General features: G+C 47.6%; 1 protein-coding gene across 1 annotated transcript; it reads right to left on the bottom strand.

The window, feature by feature from the left end:
* Nucleotides 1-8,583: 8,583 nt before the first annotated feature.
* Nucleotides 8,584-24,480, bottom strand: LOC146181279 (piwi-like protein 1). The gene is made up of 6 exons (XM_084577873.1): nt 24,147-24,480; nt 19,766-20,518; nt 19,291-19,437; nt 17,123-17,695; nt 15,229-15,612; nt 8,584-9,042 (listed from the first exon to the last, which is right to left on the bottom strand). The coding sequence occupies exons 1-6, from the start codon at nt 24,468-24,470 to the stop codon at nt 8,584-8,586; spliced, it is 2,640 nt and encodes an 879-aa protein (XP_084433999.1). The 5' UTR covers nt 24,471-24,480.
* Between the last annotated feature and the right edge of the window lie 1,883 nt (nt 24,481-26,363).

Below are 26,363 nucleotides of genomic sequence, written 5' to 3'. Positions count from 1 at the left end.
CTGCGATTCTTTTTATGGGTAAAATCATTGCACGCGGACACGTAAATGTTAGACGATTTTGCTAAGCTCTGAATCTCCGGATTAGTGTTTTTGCAATAAGAGATCACAGTCGATCTGGACGTCGATAGTATATAGAAACACGAAATGCATTGGAGAAAAATGCACCACACTCAAGAGCGTTTCATTTCTGCTTCGACTTGCTTCTAGCTTGAGGCCACGTTTGGGGTGTCACTGATGTGAGATACAGTCGATCCCAGATGTATCAAACTCGAAAGGGGTCGCGAAATAGCTTAATATATCTTAGAGGTGATCGCAGGAACTGCAGTGAGAGATTGCGAAAGACTCGGCACTGTCGCTGCAACGGTTTACTCCTAGTCGATGACGTTCTGCACCTACTTACCCACTCCGTTAAGATCCGACGTTCGACCTCTGGTGCTAAGGTCATTAAATGTGCTTCACCACATAAGGAATCGGACGCTAGCTTCTTTATAACCGGACCCGTATCCCGAGTTTACGTCGTTTTCAGTAGAGTTGTTTTCGCAGTTTTCGCTCTTCTCTGATTGGTAGAAACGTTGGGACCGGAAGTGATGGCAAAGAAACTGACATCCGGTTACAATGTAACCACCAATCAGATCACTCAAAATAAGAGCGAAAATGACACTTGTGAGAACGACGCAAACTTAGAATACGGACCCTAAGTCAACTTGATAAAGTGTAATACCCATAGTGGAAAACTGGCCGAGGGGCCTAAGAGTAATGTCTGGATAACCAAAACAAATGGCATCTAGTGAACTGCTACTGAAATGCCCAAAATTTTAGCAATGCGCTGTCATGCCATCCTTAAACGTCACGATACCACAGTGATACCATGCAGAAAAAAAACATTCCACACATTGAATGGTTCCTGCCCCAATATGTGGTTCCTAATGCAATCTTTTCTTGGTATTTCCAGGCAATGAAAAAACGCAGCCGTCAAATGTACAAGTTCGAAGCCACGGCGTGTTCAGTCCAGCATTTCAGGGCTGACGCGTTACGGGGCTTTTTTTCATGTGTGCGCACTATCGCTACGATTGGGATAACACTCGTTCATGGTGTGTAACATTGAACAACTTTGCTAATCTAGCAAATACAACCGCGCCTGTCCGCTCAAATCATAATAGAAAACACACCTACATGAATATGTTGTAAAATGAACACGCGTACGTGATTGTGTCTTTACTTGGAAACCTGAAAATTGAACAGGAAAAAATTGGCAGTGGCTTAGCTCGGCTATACCAGGATAAACGTAGTGTTAGTTAAGGTTCAGCTGGTTATTCTTAGCTTTCGCAGCACGTTTAGCCTTCTTACGTTCGTTCTTCGTTCGCTCAATCGCCAATTGCCAGCCAACTACTTCGGAATCCGATGAGTTATGCTTCTCCGCTCTTCTGCGCCGCTGAGCAACAAATTCACTCTCCTTCTCCATGACTCAACCACACTGGCAAACTCCCCGCTATATATATTCCCCCGCACTGATACCTCTGCGCATCCGCGGCGCTATCAAGCGGCTCCAGCGCATCGTCAGACATGGCTACTACGCAACGGAGGCGCACAGCTGGGCACGCGCCGGCGCCGGAGACGTCACTCCTCTGGAATGCGCAGACCGGCGAGGCGCGCGGCTCCGGCGCGCCAGCTGCGTGCCGTGTGGCGTCACTGCTCCTCGCGCTTGCGCAGCACGTCTCTCCAGGCGCCACGTGAAAGTGCACAACCTCGGTCAGTGTAGCTAACGCTACAAAACGTGCCAAAAATACGCGAAGAAAGATATTAATTTACATGTCAATTGAAGATCTATTAACGTACCTTCCTTTTTCAAGCACTTTTTCAAGTTTTTCAAGCACTTTTGATCACGCATTGTATTAAAATATATATTACCGCTCCAATCAACCATCTTGTTTGTATAGTCTACTTACGCTCAACAATAAAGTTTAAAACATAAATCTCACTTTCAGTCGGCTTGTTCCGCGTTTGCTTGAACGCCTACAACACTGCTACTCCAACCCCACGCCGCGAAGTGGCAGAAGCACCAAAATTTGCGCGCCACTTGTCGAGTGCATCACCAACAAAACTTTGCAGCTACTTAGACTTGCCGCTCTCAACTAGGCCTTCTTTCTGCTTTGTTGATCTTCTTAACAGGTAAGTAGATCCTCCACGATTAGGATTGTTACGCAGCATGGTCCTCTTCTGCGCGTTTTCCAGCTTGAATTTTGCTCGCGAGAGAGCTCACGCAAAGAATCAGACCAGCTTTTCGTTTGTTCATCTTCGGTTCAAATCCGCTTTTGTAGTACTTTGGCTCAACGAACATGTCAGCCACCAGCAACTTCAAGCTTTCTTGCAGCTTGTTGTTAATGAGTCGCACAAACAAAAAGACAAACGCATGAAGAGAGCAAAGGAGATGAAAAGAGCACAAACCATAATGGCCCATTTGTGGTTTCGCCTAATTTCGGCATGTACTTAGGCATGCATGGCTTAATATTTGAGACAAGCATATACACAGGATTTGACTTGCAGAGGTGAAGGAAGAACATTAAAATGGGCCCTCTGTGCTTGACCGGTGGTATAGGACTCCTTGTTGGGCAAGTTGGTGCATGGCTTGTTGTTGATGACAAGTTGAGCACACAAAAAAAAGACAAACACAGGAAGAGAACAAAGCAGATGAAAAGTATGGTTTGCGCTCTTTTCATTGTGTGAACAGCACTCTCTTATAAATATATCACTTCATCGGCCAAATGTACAAAACATTCATGTGATGTCACTAAGGCTCCCGTGTCGCGAAACATCCGATGTCAGCGTTGTTGTCCGTCAAGGAAAAATCCTAATGAATAATTCAGGAGCAGTTTTATATGTTTAGAATGAAGTTTAATTTCTCAAGGAAGTTCCGTAACGAAAGAAAGATAATTGAGCAGAAATGAAAACAGTCAACTTTCACTTGGGGTGAAATTCGAACCCAGGACTTTCGTGTAACGAGACAGACACACGTTCATGGAAGGCTCGCTTGTTCAAGTCGAACGGAGGTAGACCAACTGAATTTGTGACACGAACGGGGTCCGACAACTCAATCGCGTTTTTATATTAACAGGCGATGCTTCATTAACTGTGTCCCCATGCTTAAAGCATATTTAAAGGATTAGCCAGGACAATGGATTTGATCGTGGCGATGACACATTTCAAAGCGTCTCATACGTTTCATAGACCATTTTATTCCGTAATAGAAATGACATGATATGCGATAAGGGACAAGGCGGGCAATGTCATCACTAATATGGACAAGATTAGCCAGGACAAAGTAGCCGAGGAGTTCCATACAGATCTCTACAGTAGCCAAAGTAGTCAGGACCGTAATGAGATTGGCGGTAGGGAAAAACGGACGTTCCACCAGTGACGAAGGACGAGGTCAATAAAGCACTAGAAAATATGAAAAGGGGGAAATCAGCTGGAGAAGATCAGATAACTATAGATTTGCTGAAGGACGGGGGAGGGGGGAGGGATATCGTGCTAGAAAAACTGGCCACCCTGTATACGCAGTGCCTGGTGTCATTGACGGTACCGGAACCATGGAAGAATGCAAACATTATCCTCATTCACAAGAAAGGGGACTCTAAGGACCTTAAAAATTATAGACCAATCAGCTTATTGTCTGTTACATATAAGGTATTTACGAAGGTAATCGCTAATAGAACCAGGACAACCTTTAAGTAAATCGTAGATGTAAGAGTATACCGCTGGTCACAGTTCGGGTATTATGGGGCGTAGGTTTTCAATGCTGATTTTCTTGCCGGGTTTGGGGATAAAGTGTACATTGGCTGTTTTCCATGCCTGTATAATGGTGTCAATGCGCCAACATTCGTTGACGTAATCCATAAGTTGCTGCAGTGCCTCCGTGCCGAGGTTGGTTAGAAGTCCGACCGTAATTTTGTCGTGTCCCGGGGCTGTACCTCGGCGTATATCTGCTAGTGCTGCTATGAATCCGTCTAAAGTGAAGTCTTTGTCTAGGTCTTCGTTTAGTTCCGCCGGTATTCTGGATTTGAGGATTTTGCGTCTCTCGAAGTGCAGATATAGCGACGCGTGAGTTCATCCACGAGTTCTTTATCCGTGTCTTGAAATCTGTGTAATGCTCGATGGAAATTTCCATGTTCACTCTTCGATTTCGATGGATCAATTAGGCATCGGAGAAGGTTCCACGAAGTCTTAATGTCTAAGCAACCTTTAAGGGATTCACACCTTATTAGCCAATTGGTGCGAGCGAGGTCCCATGCTCCCTCCAAACCAATTTGCTCCCCCACCCTTCTGCTTGTGACTATGAAACTGCAGAGGTCTGCAACGAAAAAAGGACAATCTATACTTTCGCACACCGCAAACCCATTGCCGCACCCGATGTCATCGCCGTACAGGAGCCACACAAAATATACAAATTAACAGGTTGCCAAGCCATCTGTTCTAATCCAACCTCACCTTGGGTAACCGCGTATGTTTATCGTCACATAGCCTACATCGCTCATAGTCAGACTTTGACCCCGACAGCCTCCTCCTAGAGCGAAACGCGACACTTGCCCAGATCTCACAATCGCTCGTAATATACATAAAGGGGGAAATCTCGGCTTTATATATAGTCCTAAGCACCAGAGCAGAATGCGCGCTCACCAAACGCCCTAAATACCTAAACCCCCTTTTAATGGGTTCACAGCAGCGATGGGAAGTTGCTCTGTACAGCTCACACCCGGAGCTTCAGCTCCGCATCGCCGCGACCCAATGTGCACGGTCATATAGAGCGGCCTGAAATCCTGCTGCCATCCTGGCCATCCCCTTTGCCCTTCATCAAACTCACTGAGCCGCTAAGTGGCTCATAATTTTATCCACCAACCAGCCTCCATTGTGGTCTCACTCCCATCTTTTTCCTCATGGTGCGGTTGAGACAGGTGTCCACTTAGTAGTAAGCAGACTGTTGGCTTACCGTGCTTATTTACTCCGCTTTTAAAGTGAAGGCGTTACAAGCTCCGTCGAGCCAAGGTCGTTGGCGCGGTAAATTTAACCAAGTGGAACTTGCGTCAGGCATGTGAAATACCATGCGCCTCGCTACCGCAGCTATGTCGGCGCACGAAGCCGGCGACGCTCGCTCGCCTAGCATCTACGTGGAACGATGTGTTTCTCCACACGGCATCATGAACCGCAAGGCATTTGCTTGACGTCCGAAGAGGGCCAGAGAGGAGCCGTGTGGAACTAGAGCTTAAACTGCGTATCGGAGACGTCGGGCTCAGTTTGGTGATCCTTGGGATAGATAACGCAGTATGTAAGAGCATGCATGCACCTGCCACTCCCTAATTTCTCGTTATAATGAAGCGAGTCAGCCGGGAGCATCAACGCCATCTGGATGGACTCGTAGAAGAAAGTCCGAGTCCGATCATCTGGCTCACATCGACAATCAATCATACTAAGTGTTTAACCAAGCCGGGAATAAAGACGGAAAGCATTTCTAAATTTAAACCATATCAGCCAACCTGTCCTGGCAACAAAATCTCAAGGCTAATGCTCGATGTAAAACACGGACGTCCATGATCAGGCAGAACATTAGTGCATTCCCTGAGCGCCTTTTAAGGCAAAAGCCTCTAATGGCTCATGCTGTCGTGGACAAAATGTTTCCGCTTTTACGGCGGCTCTGATTGGCCGAGGCGGGATGACGTCATAGAGGTCTCGACCAATCACGGAGCACCACCACAGTATGCGCGAATGGGTGTCTTATATGGCCATATGTCAATGATCAGTTACTAATCCCTGACTAATCATTCATTACTAATTGCCGACTAAGTAATACAATAATTAGCTAATATTGAATAAATTATTATTTAATAATCCATTACCTGCTTAGTGAGTAACAATTTAATAAGGAACTGATAGCTAGTTATTTATTATATGATTAATTACTAATTCGTGCCAGTAGCGTAGCAGAATGCGGCCATCAGGCTTTCGCCTTTCACTACTTTAGTCGCTAAAGTCTCTCGTAATTATTTTCTTGATCGCACCGCAGACGATTTTGACGCTCATATGCCATCAGCAGAACGTTCAAAGGGTGGTGGTGGTGGTGAAAACGTTTATTGCATATTTGGAGGTTTGTTTGACGCGGAGCCTTACGGGCCTCGGCCTTACAATACTGGGTGGAGACCCTAGTCAGGGACCCCATTAGCGGTTGCCGCCGCCCGCTGTTACACCACCTCCAGTGCGCTTTCATTGTAGCATAATGTTGTGCTTCAATATGCTACTGAAATGCTCGCGATTTGAGGTATACCGTTCCAAACCGACTCTGGCTTTGAGACGTCGAATACGCACAGTGCAGTGCAGTTTGACCCATGGTCTCCAGGCTGAATAAAAATACCCGAGAGGAAAATCACCGATGCCCGCAATGTACGCTGCAATTTCTCTCGTCCCTTGAGCATCGTTCGGACTTCAAACACCAAACAAAACCAACACACTGCAAAAAAATGCCGAATAGGCCAACGCTGGGTCAGACACTCTGCGATTAGAAACCATATCAGCCAACAACCCTTCATGCACAAATCACTTAACTCACAGACGTGCACAAAAGCAATGTAATTTCTACACATGTATGACATCCAAAATAGCATGATACAAGGCAACCCTACTGAAAAACCAAAAGTTATACAGGGCAATAACCTCATAAAATCTCATCTAATCGCATAGACTCTCATACGGTGCACATCATCATAAAACATTGTACATAATTTATGATAATGTACAAGAAACTATAATGCCTCATGAAATTATATGCGACTGGTGATTTCTTATGTGAATTGAGTGAGATTTTGTGAGAAAATGCGAGTTTATTGCCTCATACAATTTGTTTCAGTAGGGAAGCTTCACTTATGTGAATGAAACTTACCTTAATCCGATGGCATTGTAAGGAGAACTCAATGCTTCAACACGCCAAAAATGATTGTGCGCACTTATTAAGCGACCAGGATTTGAAGTGTTGCCCCAAAGTATAAATTTTCCGCATTTAAACTACGAGGCAGAACTACAGATGCCACATGTTACACAAATTGCGCATAAGCATACTGCATCTCTATTTGCTTCGAAGAGTTCTTGAAGCAAAGAGGCAAAAGAGGAAAAATTGTGCTAGGAAACTCTACAGTCCAAAAAAGAAAGAAAATGCTTAAAGGGCTTTTTGAAGCAAACAAGCTATTACAAAAAAAAAAATAAAGCACACAACAAACCATAAAAGGCACCAGTGGAAGAAAACGAGCACTTCGCAATTATTTTTAGGATAAAACTTTTTCGCACACAACTTTAATGAAAAAAACTGCTCCAGTAAAAGAGCAATGTCTTCACTAACTTGCCAAGTAATAACCAAAAACGACTTCGCTCCCACAAATCCTCACAGCAGTTACATGAGTCAGAAAAATTGAAGATGTTTATACCAAACGAACTGAAGCAGCAGTTCAAACATAGAAAATGCGTCAACGTACTTATCAGAAATACGACGCGAAACAAACTTCCCACGAATAACATGCGAGCCACTAGGATGTCTCATTTGAAAGTGTACAAACCAACAAGCCCCGTTTCATTATCCGCACATTCAAGCAGAAAAAAAATAGAGGCGGTTTAACTCAATCACAGAATATCGTGCAGCAGCATGGCGATCTGAAAGGATTGTGTCTGCTGCGTCTCAATTATAAAACGTTATTTTGCTGCGCTAATCAGGCGGCCATACTTCCAGACAACATATTACATGTACTTCACAGATGCGATCTTCTTGAAGTAATGCTTTCACAAGCGATAGCGTTTAATACGAATCACACTTTGTACTCTAGTTTGGCAAACACAATTTTGTGGTCAGTGAGGAATTTTACCCTCGCCTTAATGTCCTCAACAAGAAAATTTTAATACAAGGTCTCTACAACTATTATAATGCCTTTTTATGGGTTTTCTGATGAATATTTTTGTACATATACTGCCTCTGAGTGTCAATATGTCGCCGTCAAATCGGCTTCAGACATCGGGTTTTGGCAAGAATGTGGGTAATAATGCTGCAGCACTAAAAATTGCAAACTAGAATTACAAATTTTCATTCAGTCATGACATTTAACACTTGACATCACTAGGTTATTTCTACTGAACATATTATATGCAAAAGAATCTTATAAAATAATTCATTAACAAAAACCCGTAACTGAACTGGAGGGAAGAATAAAGGCCTGCTATGAAACCTTTATTGATGAGTGCATAGCATGTCGACAAATTATCAGGAAAAATTACACTCACTTTTACAAGCGCTATCACGCTTATAAAAAAAATCGCCCCTGAGCACGTGCAGAAAACTTTAAGGCAGGAACCAATAAATGAAAAAATCATAAATGAATGCGATCATTATAGTTCACTAATTTACATACATTACAAATGCGCACCCCCCCCCCCCCCCCCCCCCTTAGGTTCGAGAACGAAATATTTGCCGCCCCTGTCGATGGACTTTTTCGCTCACAAATTCCCGAGGCGAAATGCAGGGGTCGCTCACGAACTTTGCTCTCATCTTCTTCTCTCTCAGAGGTAGAAGAGGGTGGATGAGAGGCGCGGATTGTGTTCCTCATGCAGCGACTGTCCGGCTAGGATTGCCAGCTCGTGGGCGTACTGGCACGGAGCGGGAACGCTGATTGTGCCGGGCCAGTTGAAATACAAGTGCGTCAATTTGTAGGCCAGGCGCTGCATGTCATCTGGTAGCAGGTCGGTGGTATCGTGGATGACGTTGTAGTGCGTGGGGACCACGGTGCCTTGACGCACACTCTGTGACACGAGGAAAAATTCGTACTGTCCGGGACGCGTCACTACGCTGTCGACCACGGTGCCCGGCGGCGGGTTGCTCGCTTCGTTGGCCGACTCGTCCGGCACGAAGAAGCGCGTCGGGGTGCGTTTAGTGACCACGACGAACGCCAACTTGAGGGCCACGCCCGGGAAGACCGCCTGCAGGCAGCTGACAATCTGGTCGATCTCCCACTCTTTTACCTGCGTCGTAACCACAGAAACGAATCGAAGCCGTAATCAGCGATAAATCTCGATAACACATTTTCTCCCTCGCGGGCTGTTCCGTGCCCCTACAACCCCCCCCCCCCCCCTCTCCCTCAGACAAACTTACTACCGCTTCCCTCCCAAACTTACTACCGCTTTCCTCCGTTTTACTTCGGTTGTCAGAGTATCCGCAACAAAAGGCGCGCAGGAAAAACACGGACAGGACAGCACATCGACCAGCGCTAGTCTGTCTTCTTTTGTCGATATTTCTGCTGCATGCTTTGCGTTCGCTATGAATTACCAGCTAGCCGAGACTATAACTTCAACGCATATTGCAACGCTGCAGACAAGGGACGAACAAGAAGGCATGTACATCGGCACGAATTTTCTACTCGCGGTTCCCGAGACCCACCACTCGTGCGTCTTGCGTATCATGCACAACCCCACTTTCGGACACTTGAGCTCTGCACGAACACACCAAAGTTCCCGTGACCGGTTTTATTGGCCGGAGGTTTTTAGACGACTCGACGACTGAGCGACATGTCACGAGCTGCTGCACTGAGTGCCAGCGGCATACACGCCCTCACGTCAGATGAGCTGGTACATTGTGACTCCGCCATGTGGTGCACTCGAGAAATTCGGAGTCGATATTATGGGTCCCTTTCTATGGGTGGATATTGTGGGCCCCAAGTCTTCCGACAGAAATCGTTGGATCGCAGTTTGTGCAGACTACCTAACTCGCTACTGTAAAAGGGCCGCTCTTGCTTCAACTACTGCTCACCCCGTGTCCATGTTCTGGCTTTGTTCTGTCACCCTGTGCCATGGATCTCCGAGCGTGATCATCAGTGAACGAGGTTACTAGTGTTATGAAAGAGCTTATCCGTTTGTGCGCGTCGCATTTTCGACATTCCCGACCATAATACCCACAAACCAACGATTTGGCGGAGCGCAGAAATTGCACACTCGTCAACATGCTACTTATGTATATCATATCTAGCCATAAGAACCGGGATACCATACGGCCGTTTATGAAGTTTGCCTTCAACACTGCAACGCATGAGACGACCGACCCGTTCTTTCCTATCTATACCCGTGCTCCTCGATATTCGGTAGACGCCATTCTTCCCTACTCCGTCCATGACGAACCGTGCTTCGCGGAAACTCTTTGTCGGGCCGAAGCTCACCGTCTCACCCGTTAGCGGATTCTCGCTTGGCAAGAGTGTTCTAAAGCTTGGTACGTACGGTAGCCGGCATCGCCATGTGTCTTATGCCCCTAGGGACTTAGTGTGGCTTTGGCGACCACTCTGGAAGAGTGGCCAAGCCCAGAAAATAATACGGTTGTCCTTACGTTGTCAGACCGCATCAGTGACCTGAAGTACCGAATAACACGCATGACCGTAAGTGGTCGTCCCTCGGACACAGTGAAAGTCGCCCACGTCGCAGGGATGAAACCATGTCACTCCATTTGTAACAACTAACTACCTCGCCCCAGTGGGTTTCATCTGTCCAGGGGGAAATGTAGTAGTCCTGAAGAAGTTGAGAATAGCAGAAGAAGATAAAGACGTTGGGAAAAGCTCTCGTACCGGTCGCGCGGTCGTTGACCAGCAGAGCGCTCTGCCTAATCGATCTGTTCGGCGCTCCGACAGCAAACTCCCGTCGTAACAATGTATACCACAGGCCCCTTGCAGAAAAGAAGAGCGACTGCCAGGGGCGACTGACCACACTGCATAATACGCCAGGGCCAAAGGACTATCGTGCTCAGCAGAAAAATCACAACACGTACGAATCAAGAAATGCACAAGGAAATAAAACCCCCAAATCACCCTCAGACTCGGATATGAGACAATAGCTGAGATAACGGAAGTAAGAGTACTTGGAATGTGGCTATAAAACACAGGATGCTGTAGCAAAAGCATCGCCTCCCTTAAAAATACAACTGGTCAAGTCACCAGGATCGTGGCAAGAGTCAGTGGCAAAACGGAGGACATGAGACAGCACGACACAGACTCATAGACAACCTCATCACGGGCAAGGTGACGAACAGCCTACCTTTTACCACGTCAAGCAAGAGGACCTACAAAATGACACCATACTATTCAAAGCTTACAAAACAGCACTAAAAATTCCGGTGTCAACAGAAACCGAAAACCAAATGGCGCTGGGTTTATCGAACAGGAACTGGAAAACATCTTTTGGAGGAATTAGGGGTACCCATGGCCACACGAAACGACAAGGCACCGATTAATGACGAAAACGGAAACAAAACATGGGTACGACCAATACCCAGACACAGGGACCCCAATATGCACAATGACAAAAGACAAGCCAGAATCCGAGCACTCACCAGGGAATTCATCTACGCGGACTCAGCAAATTGCAGATACCAGCGCGAATCGGTCGCCATGGTAACGGATGCAGGAGGGAAAGAAATATGCAGCGCAACGATAAACAACCCAAGCACGGAGGCAGCCGAAGAAACCGCCATTGCACGGCAATTCAACAAGACAGAACCCCGCTACAGTGACGAACTCCACAAACATGCGTGGCGAAACTACACAAGGGGCAGAATCAACAGAATCGCCATTGGTGTCCTAGAAACGACGAGAAAACATATAACAAACACTAAACACAGGTTCCGGGACATGAGTGTATGAGAGGCAATGAGGCAGCAGACGAGTTAGCTCGAGGGTACGTCGACCGAGCGGACTCAACACACTGCAGCGCGGGCACCTCTTGACCCTGTTATCCCCACGTATTCAGATATACTCGATCATTACAGACGCCAGCGGAAACGCCACCCAGCGCCACACACAAGGCTAACTCAAGAGGAGACAGTAGACTGGGGCAGATTACAAACTGCCACTTCTCCACACCTATACAAATTGCACAAGATTTTACCTGCGCACTATGTAGATGAATGGTGTGACAATCAACCTATACTAGAAAATGTAGAAACTTGCTATGAGCCCTGAACCTTACCTTACGCCCCTTACAACACGTCCAACAAGACATCATCATGCACAATCTGTAACTCCGTATCAAGCCAAAATAAATGCATTTAAGTATTCTTTTTTCCCTTGTACTGTTGAAGAATGGAACAAGCTGCCTTCTAATGTAACAATGTCCATTGAATCTATTGATAAATTGCTGGCGTTTTAACCATAGCCGTGTTTCATATTGGTGTATATTTTCTTGTTAGTGTTGAACATGTCTTATCGTAATTTGCTTGTCACTTGTGTTTAGTATGTTACTTTTGATGAATTCATATTTTATTGCATTGCATTGTATTCTTTTCGCCCCTCCTGCTAGGGCCCACTGCAGGCCCTAACTGGGTATCTGGTAAATAAAATAAAATGTGACGTGGACATGTCCTGAGGCAGACTCGGACTCCAAAATAGGCAACCAGAGCGTGACGCAGTGGGAGCATTTGCTGCCCAGAGAGGACGAGGAAGCGCAACGATGTCTCGCATGCCGAGCCACAATGACAGCAGTGGAGTGCAGATCTCCAAGACAGAGGATAGACCACAGCGCACAAGTGATCGGCAACGGTCTATCACTAGGTTCAAGCCATGTTCAGATCACCACAATATTGAAGCGATAACTTCGCTAGGCGAAATAAATCAAAGGTCGCCGTGTGCTTCCGATTACCTTCACACATCTTCGAAGTTGGAACTTAAGCCCGAACCGCTTTGATGCTTAAGCTTTAAATACAAGCTAGATTTATCTGAAGCTAAACCACAGCCAATATTTTTCTTGCGAGCTTGTCCAGCACAAGCGTCCGCATTCTCATTGCCGTCAATGCCTACATGACTTGGAACGGAAGAAAATGTTGTGCCCTTGTGCTCATCTTTAATAAATCATGTAATATAGTACCTTCTAACGGCATAACTGCATTTCTGGAGTGTAGAGTTCTGATTACGCTCATTTAATTTGCGTAATAAAAGATTTATAAAACATTTACATATTTTTATAGAGCTAGCAGGGCAGCGTAACATTCGCCTGTTAATATTGACGCACATTCTGAAGTCTACTCTTTCGGCGCTCCATAACAGCATAAAAAATAGTTTTTAGCCATCCGTGTAAAACTCTGTACAATAACTGTATTTCTCTTCCAGTGTGCGACCTTCTTGAATGTGCTTAATGGTTCGGAGTTTAATTGCGCTATAGTGAGGTCACAGAGTGTTGGAACGTTGAGCCATGGGGGCAGGGCATTTCTTTGAGCAACATCAGGCAGTACGTTCAGATACCAAGGTCCTGGCATATGTCTGCAAACCTAGTGCCGAAGACGTAATTGCTTGGGGTTTATTGGTAAATATAATTCTGGAAGGACCAGTTGAGTACTGGGCAGCAAAGGTATTTTTTATAACCTTATTCTGAGAACATATGCACACGTAAGCAATTTTCTTCAGTGCAGTCTCCTCTGCCGCCACAAAGAGCTTCACTACAGGTGATGTTCTGTATGCTCCGCACGGCATGCGCAGACAGAGATTATGTACTGAATCTAGCGTTCTTAAATATGATGGTCTCGGTGAACCATAGATTATATAGCTTCATAATCAACTGATTGATTGATTGATTGATTGATTGATTGATTGATTGATTGATTGATTGATTGATTGATTGATTGATTGATTGATTGATTGATTGATTGATTGATTGATTGATTGATTTGGAAAGGCGCGGTAACTGTCTCATTTGTTTTCTGTGGACACCTCAACCGCGTCGTACGGGAAGGAAGATGGGAGTGAAAGTGGAAAGAGAGAAAGAGGAGCCGTAGTGGAGGGCTACGGAGTAATTTCGACAACCTGGGGATCTTTAAGGTGCGCTGACATCGCACAGCACACGGACGCCTCTTCGTTTCGCCTCCATCGAAACGCAGCCGCCGAGGTCGGGTTCGAACCCGGGTATTCCGGCACAGTAGTCGGGCGTCTTTCGGCGGGAGTTCATTCGTCGGCGTTTGGCAGCATCCATGGTACTCGCCTGATGGAGCTGGGACAGGTAGGTCACCGCCGCTTGCGGCGGGAGCTAGCCTGCTGCAGAATGTTTATCTGTTTTAGGCCGTCATTGCACCCGCTACCGTTTCGGTGGTGGACGACGGCCGTTGTAGCGGCGCGCTTCTTTCTCTTCCTTTTCTTTCTTCTCTATTTTCTCTTCTGTCTGCACGAAGCAGCGGAGGTGACTCAGCTACAGAGCCAGTAGCAGGCCCGCGCATCTTCTTTTCCTTCTTCCTACAGCCACAATAACAAAAACGTATCTCCATAATCAAGACAGCGCACCAGAGAGCGGTAAATGTGGGAGCGGCATGCTCTGAGATCCGCAACGTTGGCATGATAGAACTTTAAGGATGTTCAGGCCTCGGAAAGCCTTCAATTCATTGTATGAGGTGCAACGAGAGCTTTTTGTCAAATGTTACGCCTAAAATCCGTCCTTGCCTAATTGGACGTAAGGCTTCGTATAAGCGAAGGGTAGGATCGATCTGGAAGCCTCTCTAACGAGATAGAAACATGTGAATGAGAAGCAGTTACGCACTTCTTAGGGACATGGACTGTTAATGTTAACTTCGATATTTCGAAAATTGTAGAGCTTAGAAGTCTGAGACTGAAATCGATGCCCACAATATTATGGATGCCACTGTATTTTCCAGCCGAATCTTCTTTCTGATCCAACATAGAAGCGAGCTACCACTACCAACCAGCATTTCTCCGCCTTCAAAAGCGCCATCTTAGATTTAAATGTAAGCAAATAGTACAGCTCGCTCCCACACCAAAAGAGAGGTGCACACCAAAGTTCATTCAAGCGACGACGAGAGACCGCGTTGAAAACCGGACCGTGGCAGCGTATATCGCTTAACGATGGCGTTTTTGTCTTCAGGACTGTAGATACTCCGGAAATAGACTGTTCCCATTTCGCTCATAGACATAGAGAGGCGCATTAGAGATATGAGCCGCGATTAGGTCGCCCGGCCTTGTACTGGCGACACGACGCGAGTGCGGGCATGACTAAAGCTTGACTGTGGCCCAAATTGTCTAATATTACTGCTCCAAAAAGGCTCAAACGATGAAGCTCGCAATTTTATGAAATTCCCCTACAAACACGTTCGTCACCCATGTCTTTACACCCAAACATGTCTGCATAGAATGGCCCGCAATCATCGCGGAGGCGCCGTATAAATGACACGCGTACTTGTTCGATCTGGCGCTCGGACACACCGTCACGGAAAAAGATGATCCGCTCCGGCGAGGCTCCATTGTTGCACTCAGAGTACTTCTGCAGTGCATCCCGCAGCAGTGCTGCCAGTGAGTTGCCCAGTTCCTGGTGCGTGGTGTGGAAGGAGACGCGCGAGTACCAGCGCGTCAGGTTCTTGTTCATGCTGGCCACGAAGGCGCTCGCGGGGCGGTTGCACGCGCTCCAGTCGTCGTACGTGTCACAGCCAATCACCATGGTGCTGTCCAGCTGCGTCTCCACGCACCACGCCTCGCCGCCCAGCTTGCAATTCAGTTGCACCGCCAACTTGGTGGCCACCGAGCGGATGTTCTTTCGGTTGGCTATGGTGCTCGCCAGAATCACCTGGGAAGACAAAACGTTAGAGATCACTGCGACGACCCACATTGGATGGAGTAATGAGAAAGCACTGACGCTCATTAACAGTTGTCTCCTTCATTTGCTTTAATCGGGACGCCGTACGTTTCCTCTTGTCGGAATTCCTGGAGGCATTTGAAGACGCGCCGTGTGACGATGCAGACGGCACATCCATACTGCAACATATCACGTAGGAGTAATGACACCACATTACAACAGGCGTTTACAGCAAGGCAATGACTGGCGCAATCCAAGCGGGAGTGGAGCAGACTCGCACGTCGCCACCTTTATCATGGCGTAATGTTGTCTTAAGGCACGCTAAGGTATCACTGGTAGCGACGTTTTTGTTGTTTCTTTTTCGTGAACATCACCCTCTCCCAGCGCGCCGCCACGCTTTCCCATCGCACCACTGTCCTCTCCACGCTTTGCATCCGTCCTCTCCATCACGTCAAAGGTGGTGGTTGTATACCACCACGAGCGTATCTTGTATCTTTTCGGCAAATTGTCATTTATTTTTGCTGAACTAACTAATTAACCACTCTGTAATTAATTTCAACCCACTATTCGTCTTGTTTTCAGCCCTTTTTCTTCTCTGCGCTTTTATTGTCACAATTTCAACGATTTACGCTTTGCTGCGACGTCACTATCGGCTTGCAGGTCGCCGCGTTATTACGACTAATTATTACACAGCGACGAAATTTATTATCTAGGAAGATTGTTCACCGTCTACCTCATACAACCATTATTTCTCTGCTAACTCTACTGAACGATCGTGCTGACAACTTTTGATGACACGAAAGTGCGAACATAGTCACAATACTTTCGCATTAGTAGTCACAACCGGGACAGAGGTCGTCCACTCTGCTACTAACCGCCGACTAGAACTGTCCTACACCCAGGGATGATATTGCATTTAACACAGTCTTTAACGCATTTTGAAGCCAGAATAATCGCCTAGCATGCACAGCACACAAAGCCACTGAATACACAGAATGTGGAGGATACCTATGCATCATGTTGCCTCTTAACGAGGCCAGCAGGATGAACTGAACACAGTTCCCGATTTTAGCAGTCTTTAAAAGTACCACTTTCTTGACTTCATCTAACTGCAGAACTTTTTTGCACCAGTGTCTTGTCCCTACCCCCCCCCCCCATTTTCCACCAGCGATGCAAAGGCTATGCCCGATCAAGAACGGCCTGGTTTGGTTTGTCTTGTGGAGTTTAGCCTCCCAAAGCGACTTTGACTGTGAGAGACTCCGCAATGCAGTGCTTCGCATAATTTCGACCACCTGCAGTTTTTACCATACACAAGACACCGCCCGGTACACGGGCGCCTTGTGTTTGGAAGGAGGTGAAACGCTATTAAGCCGGTAGTGCTAGTCGGGAAAACCATTACCACATCAGTTCCTGCACACAATAAACTCCGAGAGCAGTGTGTGTACTAAAACTCGTTAAAACGCGTTTCGAGGAATGCAGGGAGGAAAAAACAGATGCACACCTGTGTCGGCAGCCCGAGTACGACACAGGCTTCCTTCATTATGAGGTCGTAGTGGTCCTTGCGGTTGTTGGGCACAACCACCAGGGCCAGTTGGTAGTTTTCCCCATCGCCCACTTCTCGCAGAGCACGCACGTAGTTGCCTGCCTTGTCGTCATCCAGCTGCAGCATCTGCGGCTGCCCGATGGTAATGCCCATGGGTGAGCACACACTCATCAGATTCCGCACAAATTCTGTCACGCTGTGCTCATCGCGCCGGTGATAGACGACGATCCACGACTCGATGGCCACGGCGACGTGCAGCGGTTGGTCGCGCGCCTCGCACGAGAAGTCGGCCGTGGTCGCACTGTAGCGGTATGTGTTGACACCCTGCATCACCCTCTCGGGCGGCAACACGCGGGCGTCGATGGTGACGAGGGCGCTGTCGAAGCTGCCATCGCACACCCCCATGAAATCAAGCACAGCCTTCTTGCCGTTGACGCGCCCAATGAACTGCAGCAGATAGCGCATCCGCTTCGAGGGATCTTCGACCATGTGCTGGGCCAGGTCTCTCATGACGGTCACGTTAACCCGCATCTGCAAACACGTCGCACAATGAAAGTCTTCAGCACGTATCTGTGTGGCTTACACACACCGGAGATCCTCAAACAATTTGGTTGTGCCCAAGAAGTTCCACATTATATAGCAATGGCATGCTTGCGCACCGACTGCGAGAATGGAGACATGCAGACTACGCAGGTTCGCGCATGCACTTGAAAACCACAATGGCTCTATCCACGAAGCGGGTGCGCCTCGAAATCGACCCGGCTTGAGGAGGCACACCTTTAGCCCTACAGAGCCGGTCATATCCGTTGTATCCGGGACCAGTCGTGCCGTGGACACTTACGCCGCCTTGAAATCAAACGGAGTAGGATTGCTCTTTCTCCTTGCCATTCAAAATTTAACTAAAAACTGAAGAACGCCTAACCTTCGCCTTTGAGCTTTTGACACGATACCTTTCATGGCTACTGTCTTAAGCTACTCCTTCAGACGGTCAATTTTGATCACACATATTAAGAACACAGGCAACTCGCACATATTAAGAACACAGGCAAAGTTAACCCGTCAGTCAAAGGCCACCCGAATGCATCTATAAATCCTTGCTTTAAGCATCCGATGAGCTGCGTATCTCACTCATTGTCCATGGGACCTGCAGGCTCCGTTCTCATCTCACCCACCCATTTCAAATGATGAAAATGTTTTATTAAAAGGTAAAATGGAGAGGGATTTATGTGAAGTTTGGTCCGATAGTTAGTTCAGGAATCAGTTGGCTAAAGATGCCGCCCTCTCCCTTTCCATGAGGGTTCGAGCTGGCCAGGGCTGCCGCAGGGCCTTACCAATGGTACCAGTCTGCATTCTGCCTGCGATATAGACACTCAGCTCAGGAGGATTCTGGCTCGACAGCGTGAAGCTTTGCTGATTACTAAATGACATGGTTTATTGCGATCGGCATGCACTCTTTTGCTTTACCTAATACCTGGGCTGGGAAAAGACATTTTCATAACCGCAAGTGCTGCAATAGGTCTGCATAAGCTAGTATGGCTGTAGTGAGCCCGAAACTCAAGGGAGGGAGGGAGGTTCAAGGAGCACTTCAGCGAAGTGGACCGGTGCATTCTTGACTAAAGCAGTAGGCGTGGGAAAAAGCTGCGACCTCCCCGCTCCGGTTGCGCCGCCCGCTTCCCTAGCTACCCGTTATCGTGTAGGCGACTACTAGACTATATAAAACCAACTGAAAAAAAAAAACAGCTGCAAGAAAACAGACCCACATATGCACGCGTTTCAAGTCGAGACCAAGCTAGCACTGAAGCCGGACTTTTAAATGTGGCATGCGGTTTGGGAAATTAACACAAGATTTAGTTCATGTTACACGAGATCTCAGCTGACGCGTTTTAAGGTGTGCAACTAAACAATGCCGCCCCCTTCAGCCTTGTCTACTCCACACTGCCAGTTAGGCGCTTTACTGCGTCATATCGCGGTGCCTCGACTATCCGCTGCCACCACCCTGTGCTCCAAATGCCAACCATCGCCGCATCTTCTACGTCCTTACTCTTGGCCCTCCTCCCTCTCTAGCCTTCTTGATTACACCCATTAACAGTGGTCGCTACACAAAAGCCTATACGCAGCCAGCCCACCTCGTCGGTGAGTCCCATGAGGTTGCACAACTCGGGCGCCAGGTAGATGTTCTGCGTGGGGCTGGCGCCCAGGTCCTCCTCAAGGCCCTCAGGGCGGCACACCAGGAGTGGCTGGTTCATATCCCGGAGGAATTTCCCGTACTTATACTGCAAGCGATATCACCCAAAAAAACAGGGGTTCAATCACAAAGTCTAGTACAGTTCAGCCCATTCAGTCTCGCATACGCTCAACGCGCTTCGTTTTCAGGAGACCAAAGAAAAACTATACGACTCATATCTAATGGTTTTCATAAAAAGACGTCCTCGGAAGGAAAGCGCGATGTTGTTAGAGGCAGTAGAGATGGCGAGACAATGTATAAAAATGTTTCGAGTGGGTAATGCGAGTATGAGCACTTGGAGACAGATTGGCAGAACGTATCTTTTTGTTGCGATTTACCATTTTGCAAAGTAACATGCGCCAAGGCAGCATACTCACAGTGTAGTATTCGGCAAAGGTGTTGAATCCCTTCTTGGTCTCGAAGGGGATCATGGGGTTCTTGCCCCAGTCTATGTCGTCCACCCGGTACGTCTTGCCGTTGGAGGGCATAAAGACGAAGCAGCCCACCACCTTACGCATCACTTCGTCCTCCTTGAATTTGATGAAGCCCGATAACTGCATCATAAGGTCCAAGACGTGGTCGCGCTGGACGACCTTGTGCACCATGTCCACGACCAACATGATGCCCGACTCGTACTGGCCAATGGCCGTGACCAGTCCCTGCCACACCTCGAGGCCGTGCTGCGGAATGATCGACATGGATTCCTTGTCGAAGAAGTGACGGTTTAACTGTAGGAAGTTCAGACTCTCCAGTTTGCGGCCCATCTCCGTATCGAATAGGCGCAGCAGGTCCGCACTGATCGGGTCCACCTCCCGTACCCACTTGATGCGGATGCAGCAGAATCCGTCGCCGATGGGATGGTTCGAATACACTTCAGTGATGTCCTCAGGGAACCGCTTGCGCGTCTTCAGGTCGGAGATGCCGTCGAACAGGAACCACTTGTCGAACATGTCTACGTGCTTCATAAGAAGTTGACGCCGAATGTAGCTGGACTCCTCTGGTGGCACGAACTCCAGGTGGTACTGGTGGACGCAGTATGGGGACCTCGACTCCAGCCGGAAGTGGTTGGCAGCAATTTTGATGGGATAGCCTGAAGTACCCTTCTTGTCCGAGATGTGCGGCGGCCGCGTCTGCACAAATGAATATTCATCGCAAGACGCTGCTGCTGCTACTTTGTGCACTGCGCCGGTAAGCTTACACTATACCAACAGCACTCTTACATTCATTAGGAATCTTTCCACACTGCAGAAACGCCTGACTAAATTACCGACTATGGCATTAGCCCAGCACCGGTGACGCCCAGCGAGGTGACTAAAAGCGACCTATAGTACTTTTTTCGTATTTTAAAAAGGAGAATTGGTCCCCGCAATTTCACGAGCAAATCTCCTTTGAAGAGAATAGTCTTTTGTGCCTGATCAGAGCTGCATGTCTAAAACATTTCTCTTATGCACTGCTTTCCCCAACCTCTCTAGCAGCGCTTTCCGCAAAAGTGCTCCACTAGATGGCCAAGTCTGTGTCAATCCAGCCAGATACTCAGTCAAACTTTCACAAACTAAAATTTCGCCGACATCACATGTCAGCATTTTTCCGCGAGCAGGGTTGTAATGCATTATAATATAATTCATTCTCGTGAAAGTAAATGCGCAGTATCTGTTACGCTTTTCCGCGGACACCTGAAGGGATGGGGCAGAAGTGTAATTGAAAGTTAAAAGAAAGAAGCAGGTGCCGTAGTGGAGGGTTACGGAGTAATTTCGACCACCTGGGGATCTTTAACGTGCACTGACATTACACAGCACAGGTACGCTTTTCCGTTTCGCCTCCATAGAAACGCAGCCGCCGGGGGTCGGGATCAAACCCGGGTAATCCGACACGGCAGTCGGGCATCTTAATCACTGCACCACCGCTGCGGGGCATAATACACTGCTAGCTCTCCCCTGGTTTTGTAGATTGTAAATTGGTGTATTATTTTTCTTGTGGCTTTTGGCTGTTGATTACCCAACTTCTATATACTTTAGCAAATTTAGGCCATGCTGGCTTATGTGGCTACAGGATTGGATTATGGGCTTCTTTATTCATTTACCTCTCTGGAGTGCCTAATGGCTTTTGGCTATTGATTACTCAATGTCTAGATTCCTTAGCCAATTTAACAAATGATGTCTTATATGGCTACTGTTGGGTTGGCTATGAATATGTCCCGTTTGATGCATTTCTTCGGACACCGGTCGTTAGCCAAGAAAGATTTTCGAGTTAATATATGCCACACTTCTTGGTGGGCACTGCACCGCACCGTATAGGAGCAGGTTGGGAGAGGAGAAAAAATTATAGGGCACTGCTAAACAGTCAGGGTTTATGGTCGATATCGTCGACCATAAACCCTGACTGCTCATTGGAGGGTCAAATTCTAAAGTTAAAGCTCAGCTACCTTGGCCATCTGATGAGAAGAAAGGAGTCGCTTGAGAAAGATTTGATGTTGGGAAGGTTGAGGGTCGCCATAGAAGGGGTAGGCAGCGGACGAGATGGTTAGATGGCATCCTCGAGGCGCTGCAGATGAAGTTATGTGATGTTAGGAAGATAGTGAGAGACCGGAAAGCGTGGCGTGACATGGTCCATAGGGTCACGAAGAGTGAACTGAAACATGCACAAGAGATATGCGGAAGCCTGAGCGTTGCTAACGCGTAGTTTTAATTTTTTTTTTATTGTGTGGCATGTTCTGACGGGTCTGGACAACATTTGTTCCATCATTGGCGCCATCTACACTGATTTGTTATCACGCCAGTCATTATGACTATGAATAACCATGACTAACCATGAATGGGTAATCAAATTAAAACTGTCAACGATTGCTTTTATTACCATCAATTGCTAGATAATTGACAGATTCGAAGGACGTTTTCTAGTCACGTTACATGGTCACGCAATTATGACTATGAATAACCATGACTAACCATGAATGGGTAATCAAATTAAAACTGTCAACGATTGCTTTTATTACCATCAATTGCTAGATAATTGACAGATTCGAAGGACGTTTTCTAGTCACGTTACATGGTCACGCAAAGCAGGAGGACAAGAAGGGCGTTCGTATTAAAAGACGGAAAGGCCGTAGTGGAGGGCCACGGAATAATTCCAACCATTTCCGAATCATTAACGAGCACTGGCATGTCAAAGCACCACCGTGCTCAGGTTCGAACCTGGGTGCTCCGATCCAGCCGCCTAGCGGCCACGCGACGCCATCGCAGCGGGTCTTGAGTTAACAGCCCTTTTTAAATATTCGGTGTCGCTAGACCCCACAGTTTTTTAATAGCTATAAACAACCACCCGCAAAAGCTAGGCTTGATAAAACATCGCAACCTGCTCATAGGAGTGGCAGCCAATTTCAGAGAATACGCAATTTCAAAAGCGCAAGGTTTGGTTTAAGGCTGAATCGCATGCACGCGAAAACTCACGCGAACGCGAACGCGGCGGCGGCACGCGTCGCGCGAAGCCTTCGCGCGAACAGAAATGCATGAGTCGCTTGGCTCGTCGCTCGGATCTGCCGAAATAGAAAATTTCGCTCGTTCACCCGGAAGTGAGCGTACGTCACTGCCGCTCATTATGCACGTTTTCTTTATTTTGCTGTGTTGCATTGTGATTGTGCATTACCGCGTAAACATTTCGCTTTGTACGAACAATGGTGGATAGCCAAGGATTCAAAGAACGTCTAATGGCAACCGAAACAACAATAGAAACAAGGAGTCACGTGACTATTCGTGCCGTTTACAGTGCAAGTTCACACACATTCGATACGGTTTGCTGTGAATACATTTTACTTTGCCATGTTGTCGCAAAATAACTTTAATTCTTGCAATCGTTATGACTGTTGTTGGATTTGGCAATAGTTTTGCGGCGTACTAAGCCACTATGCTAGCCAAATGCCAGCCACACAACCTACACAGAGCGTTGTCGCCGTTTCGCTCGGTTCGCGCTGTCGCGTGCATGCGTCTTCCCCAGTAGGCGACGGAGCGAACCATGATCGCTTTCGCCGCGCCGCCTTGTCGCTTCGCTCACTTTTTCGCTCACATGCGTTTCCCGCTTTATACGGTTCTACGTCTTAGAGCGACTCGGGCTATTATTTTCACAGCCTATCGTCGTAATTGGCTTACCACCACCCACGTAATCAAACTTAAATGCGTCAACGAGTACCAGTCAGCCCATATTTGCCCTAATCACGAATGCATGCTTGCTTTTTTGTTTGGAAAGAATGTACATTTTCCGTTGAAAACTTTAGACCTGAATAAGTGTGTTTTTACAACTATTCGGTTAGAATCCGTGCCGCGTCAATAACAAAACAAAAGGGCGGCGTGATCACAATTTAGGAGAGAGTGAAACCGCGCCTGTGAATACAGCAGCCTATGGTAACCGACACCCGTAAATCACACATTATACCCTTTACGAGCGTGCAAAATCTCATTTTTGAGTGAGCTGCTTCGTAAACGGTCATGCGGCATTAAACGTCTCAAAGCGACTCGGGCCATTTCAATCCGCTCAACCTTCATTTGATGGACTTCACAGCTATGAGGGATGCTGTGGCGGCAGGTTCTCAATTATGTTCGGCGACCTAAGCATCTTTAACATGCACAGACACCGGACAGCCTACCTTTTGGACTTCCCATGGCTTGATTCATTCTTACAATGTGTTATGTCTCATACGTCGATGGACTTCAACTTGTCCTCTGCGTACCCTAAAAATGCCGTGCAAAACCGTTCACTTAATCTTACCGGTGGCACTGTAGATGGAGGGGTCGTCACCGCCATCTTGTCGAAAGACGTCGCCAAGCCTGGTATACCGTCCACACTGGACAAGGACGACGCTTCCGAAGGAACAGGCGAGGCTCTGTCATCAGGCATCCCCAGGGCAGGCACCATCGGCTCAGCCCGTGGCTCCGTCGCGGGAACGTACTGAGCCATCGAGAGTGGTTCTGTATCGACGTACTGAGACCCGGGTTCGGTGTGGGCGACCGTGGCCCGCACCCTGCCGCGCGAACGGTCATGGGCGCAACCGACGGTGGGCGGAAGCTCTTGACCTCCGCTATCACCGTCCATCGCTCTTCAGAGATGGGCGACCGATCGGTAAGAGTTCTGAGAGGAGGGACAGGTCAGCGGGCGCCACGCCGCGACGTCTTGAGCCTTTACTCGACGTCTCCAAGAACTCGCGCGACGACGTCGAATCACAGAGCGGGACGAGTGCGCAGCCGGAGACCTGCGGCGAGGGACACTTACTTTTAAAGTACATGCAGCCCGTGGAGAGGGAAGCTTTTGCAAGACACACGAGCGCGTTCTTACGGCGTGTTATCACACGGTTCTCCGAACACAACTTGCGCGATCTTAATGCAGTGAGACGGTACCCCATGTAGCGACAGGGTGGGGACAGCAATGAAGTTTCCTGACCCTGATGTGGCATGTTTGTGCTCGATTTCGAGGCAGGATCCTTCCTCGCTGTCTAACTGGACACTTTTAAGGTCTGGAATACACCTTCGAATGTATTGTAAGTATTTCAAGCGTCGCGGCGTAGACTATCCACCAAGTAGATTGGATAACGGTATAATAAATTCACAGTCACGTTAAAACGGTAGCTTGAGCTAACTGTGCGACTAGAAGCAAAAATTAAGGAAGGCACCGCGATGGACGTATTGTTGTCTCACGGTCGTCTACAGCAGAGTGGCGGCCTGTACCATAATTAACCCAAACCTGCGTTAGCTGCGTCCCCGTGACCCCAGATAACGTCGTAACCTCAACCGCCAACTTATTTTTTATATTATTTTAATTAATTTAATTCTTTACTGGGAGACCGGAACAGTACCGGATGATCTCAAGCTTTCTATTATTTTTCCTATCCCTAAACCCAGCAAAAACCCTCGACTTCCTAGTAATTTGCGTCCAATCGCCCTGACTTCACATCTCTGTAAACTCATCGAGCGCCTGCTGCATACCCGAATTAGTCACTACATTGAATACGCCAGTTCAGGATTTCATCCAGCTTAAGCCGGCTTCCGCCCTAACCTCGGAACTCATGACTGCCTTTGGCTTTTCCAAAGAGTTCTGAACAGAGCTCACCGTAAAGCGCAGCCTATCTCCTGGCTGTCGATATACACAAAGGCTTTGACAATGGTTCGCCATGAGGTTATCATGGAGGAACTCGTCAAACGCTTTCCTAGTACTCGTGCCCAAACCTGGATTTTTAATTTTTTTGACATCTAGACCCATTCATCTACATGGCAAAGCTCCGTGATGGGTGCCCAAAGCCTATTTACTTGGATAGGGGTGTACCTCAGGGCTCTATTCTCGGACCCATATTGTTCAACTTGGCCGTGACACGCGTCGCTGAGAATCTGGAACTCGGCACAAGCGCAAGTTTCGCTATATATACCGATGATATTACTGTCTGGACTGAGGCAGCGGATCACGTAGACAAATATTCTATGCAGACTGAACATCAGGCGGCCCTTCTTTGTCTTGAAGATACATTAAATTTGCAAAATTGGCCTCGAACTCGCTCCACATGAAACAGAATTGATTAGTATCGACGGAAAACATAAAACCAACTTCAATATTCAGATCGATCTTCACATAGGAGGCAACATCATCACCTCCTCAAATGGGCAAATCCGAATTCTTGCCCTGCCCATCTCAAGCTGCAACAGTCCCCAGAAATGGGTTCATCAGCTACAACGCCTTTGGCCAGCACTGCTGTACACTATTCGTCGCCTGTTCAACCGGCACGGCGGTGCGCGGCAACATGCCTGCCGTGCGATGGCCCGAGCAGCGGCGGTCGGAAAAATCATCTATGGCACACCCGTCCTCCAACTGTCGAAGACTGACTTCGCTAAGGTCGAACGCCTTCATCGCGCAACACCACGCACTATTACCGGTCTACCTAAGCACACTCCTATAGCCGAACTTGAGCGTTTGGCCGCTCTTCCACCGCTCACTACCATC

Source organism: Amblyomma maculatum, chromosome 8 (genome assembly GCF_055883805.1).
Source record: "Amblyomma maculatum isolate TAMU_Amacu chromosome 8, ASM5588380v1, whole genome shotgun sequence".
Lineage (NCBI taxonomy): Eukaryota > Metazoa > Arthropoda > Arachnida > Ixodida > Ixodidae > Amblyomma > Amblyomma maculatum.
This window is presented reverse-complemented; position numbering and strand designations above follow the sequence as displayed.

What these genes read in the sequence shown, in the direction of transcription:
- LOC146181279 (XM_084577873.1), bottom strand. Translation starts at nt 24,470, where the DNA reads ATGGACGGTGATAGCGGAGGTCAAGAGCTTCCGCCCACCGTCGGTTGC. An exon ending in TCATGGGACTCACCGACGAG is followed by an intron (nt 17,696 to 19,290) that starts GTGGGCTGGCTG and finishes ACGTGTTTGCAG; the next exon opens with ATGCGGGTTAACGTGACCGT. An exon ending in CCGAGCGCCAGATCGAACAA is followed by an intron (nt 9,043 to 15,228) that starts GTACGCGTGTCA and finishes GTTACGACGCAG; the next exon opens with GTAAAAGAGTGGGAGATCGA.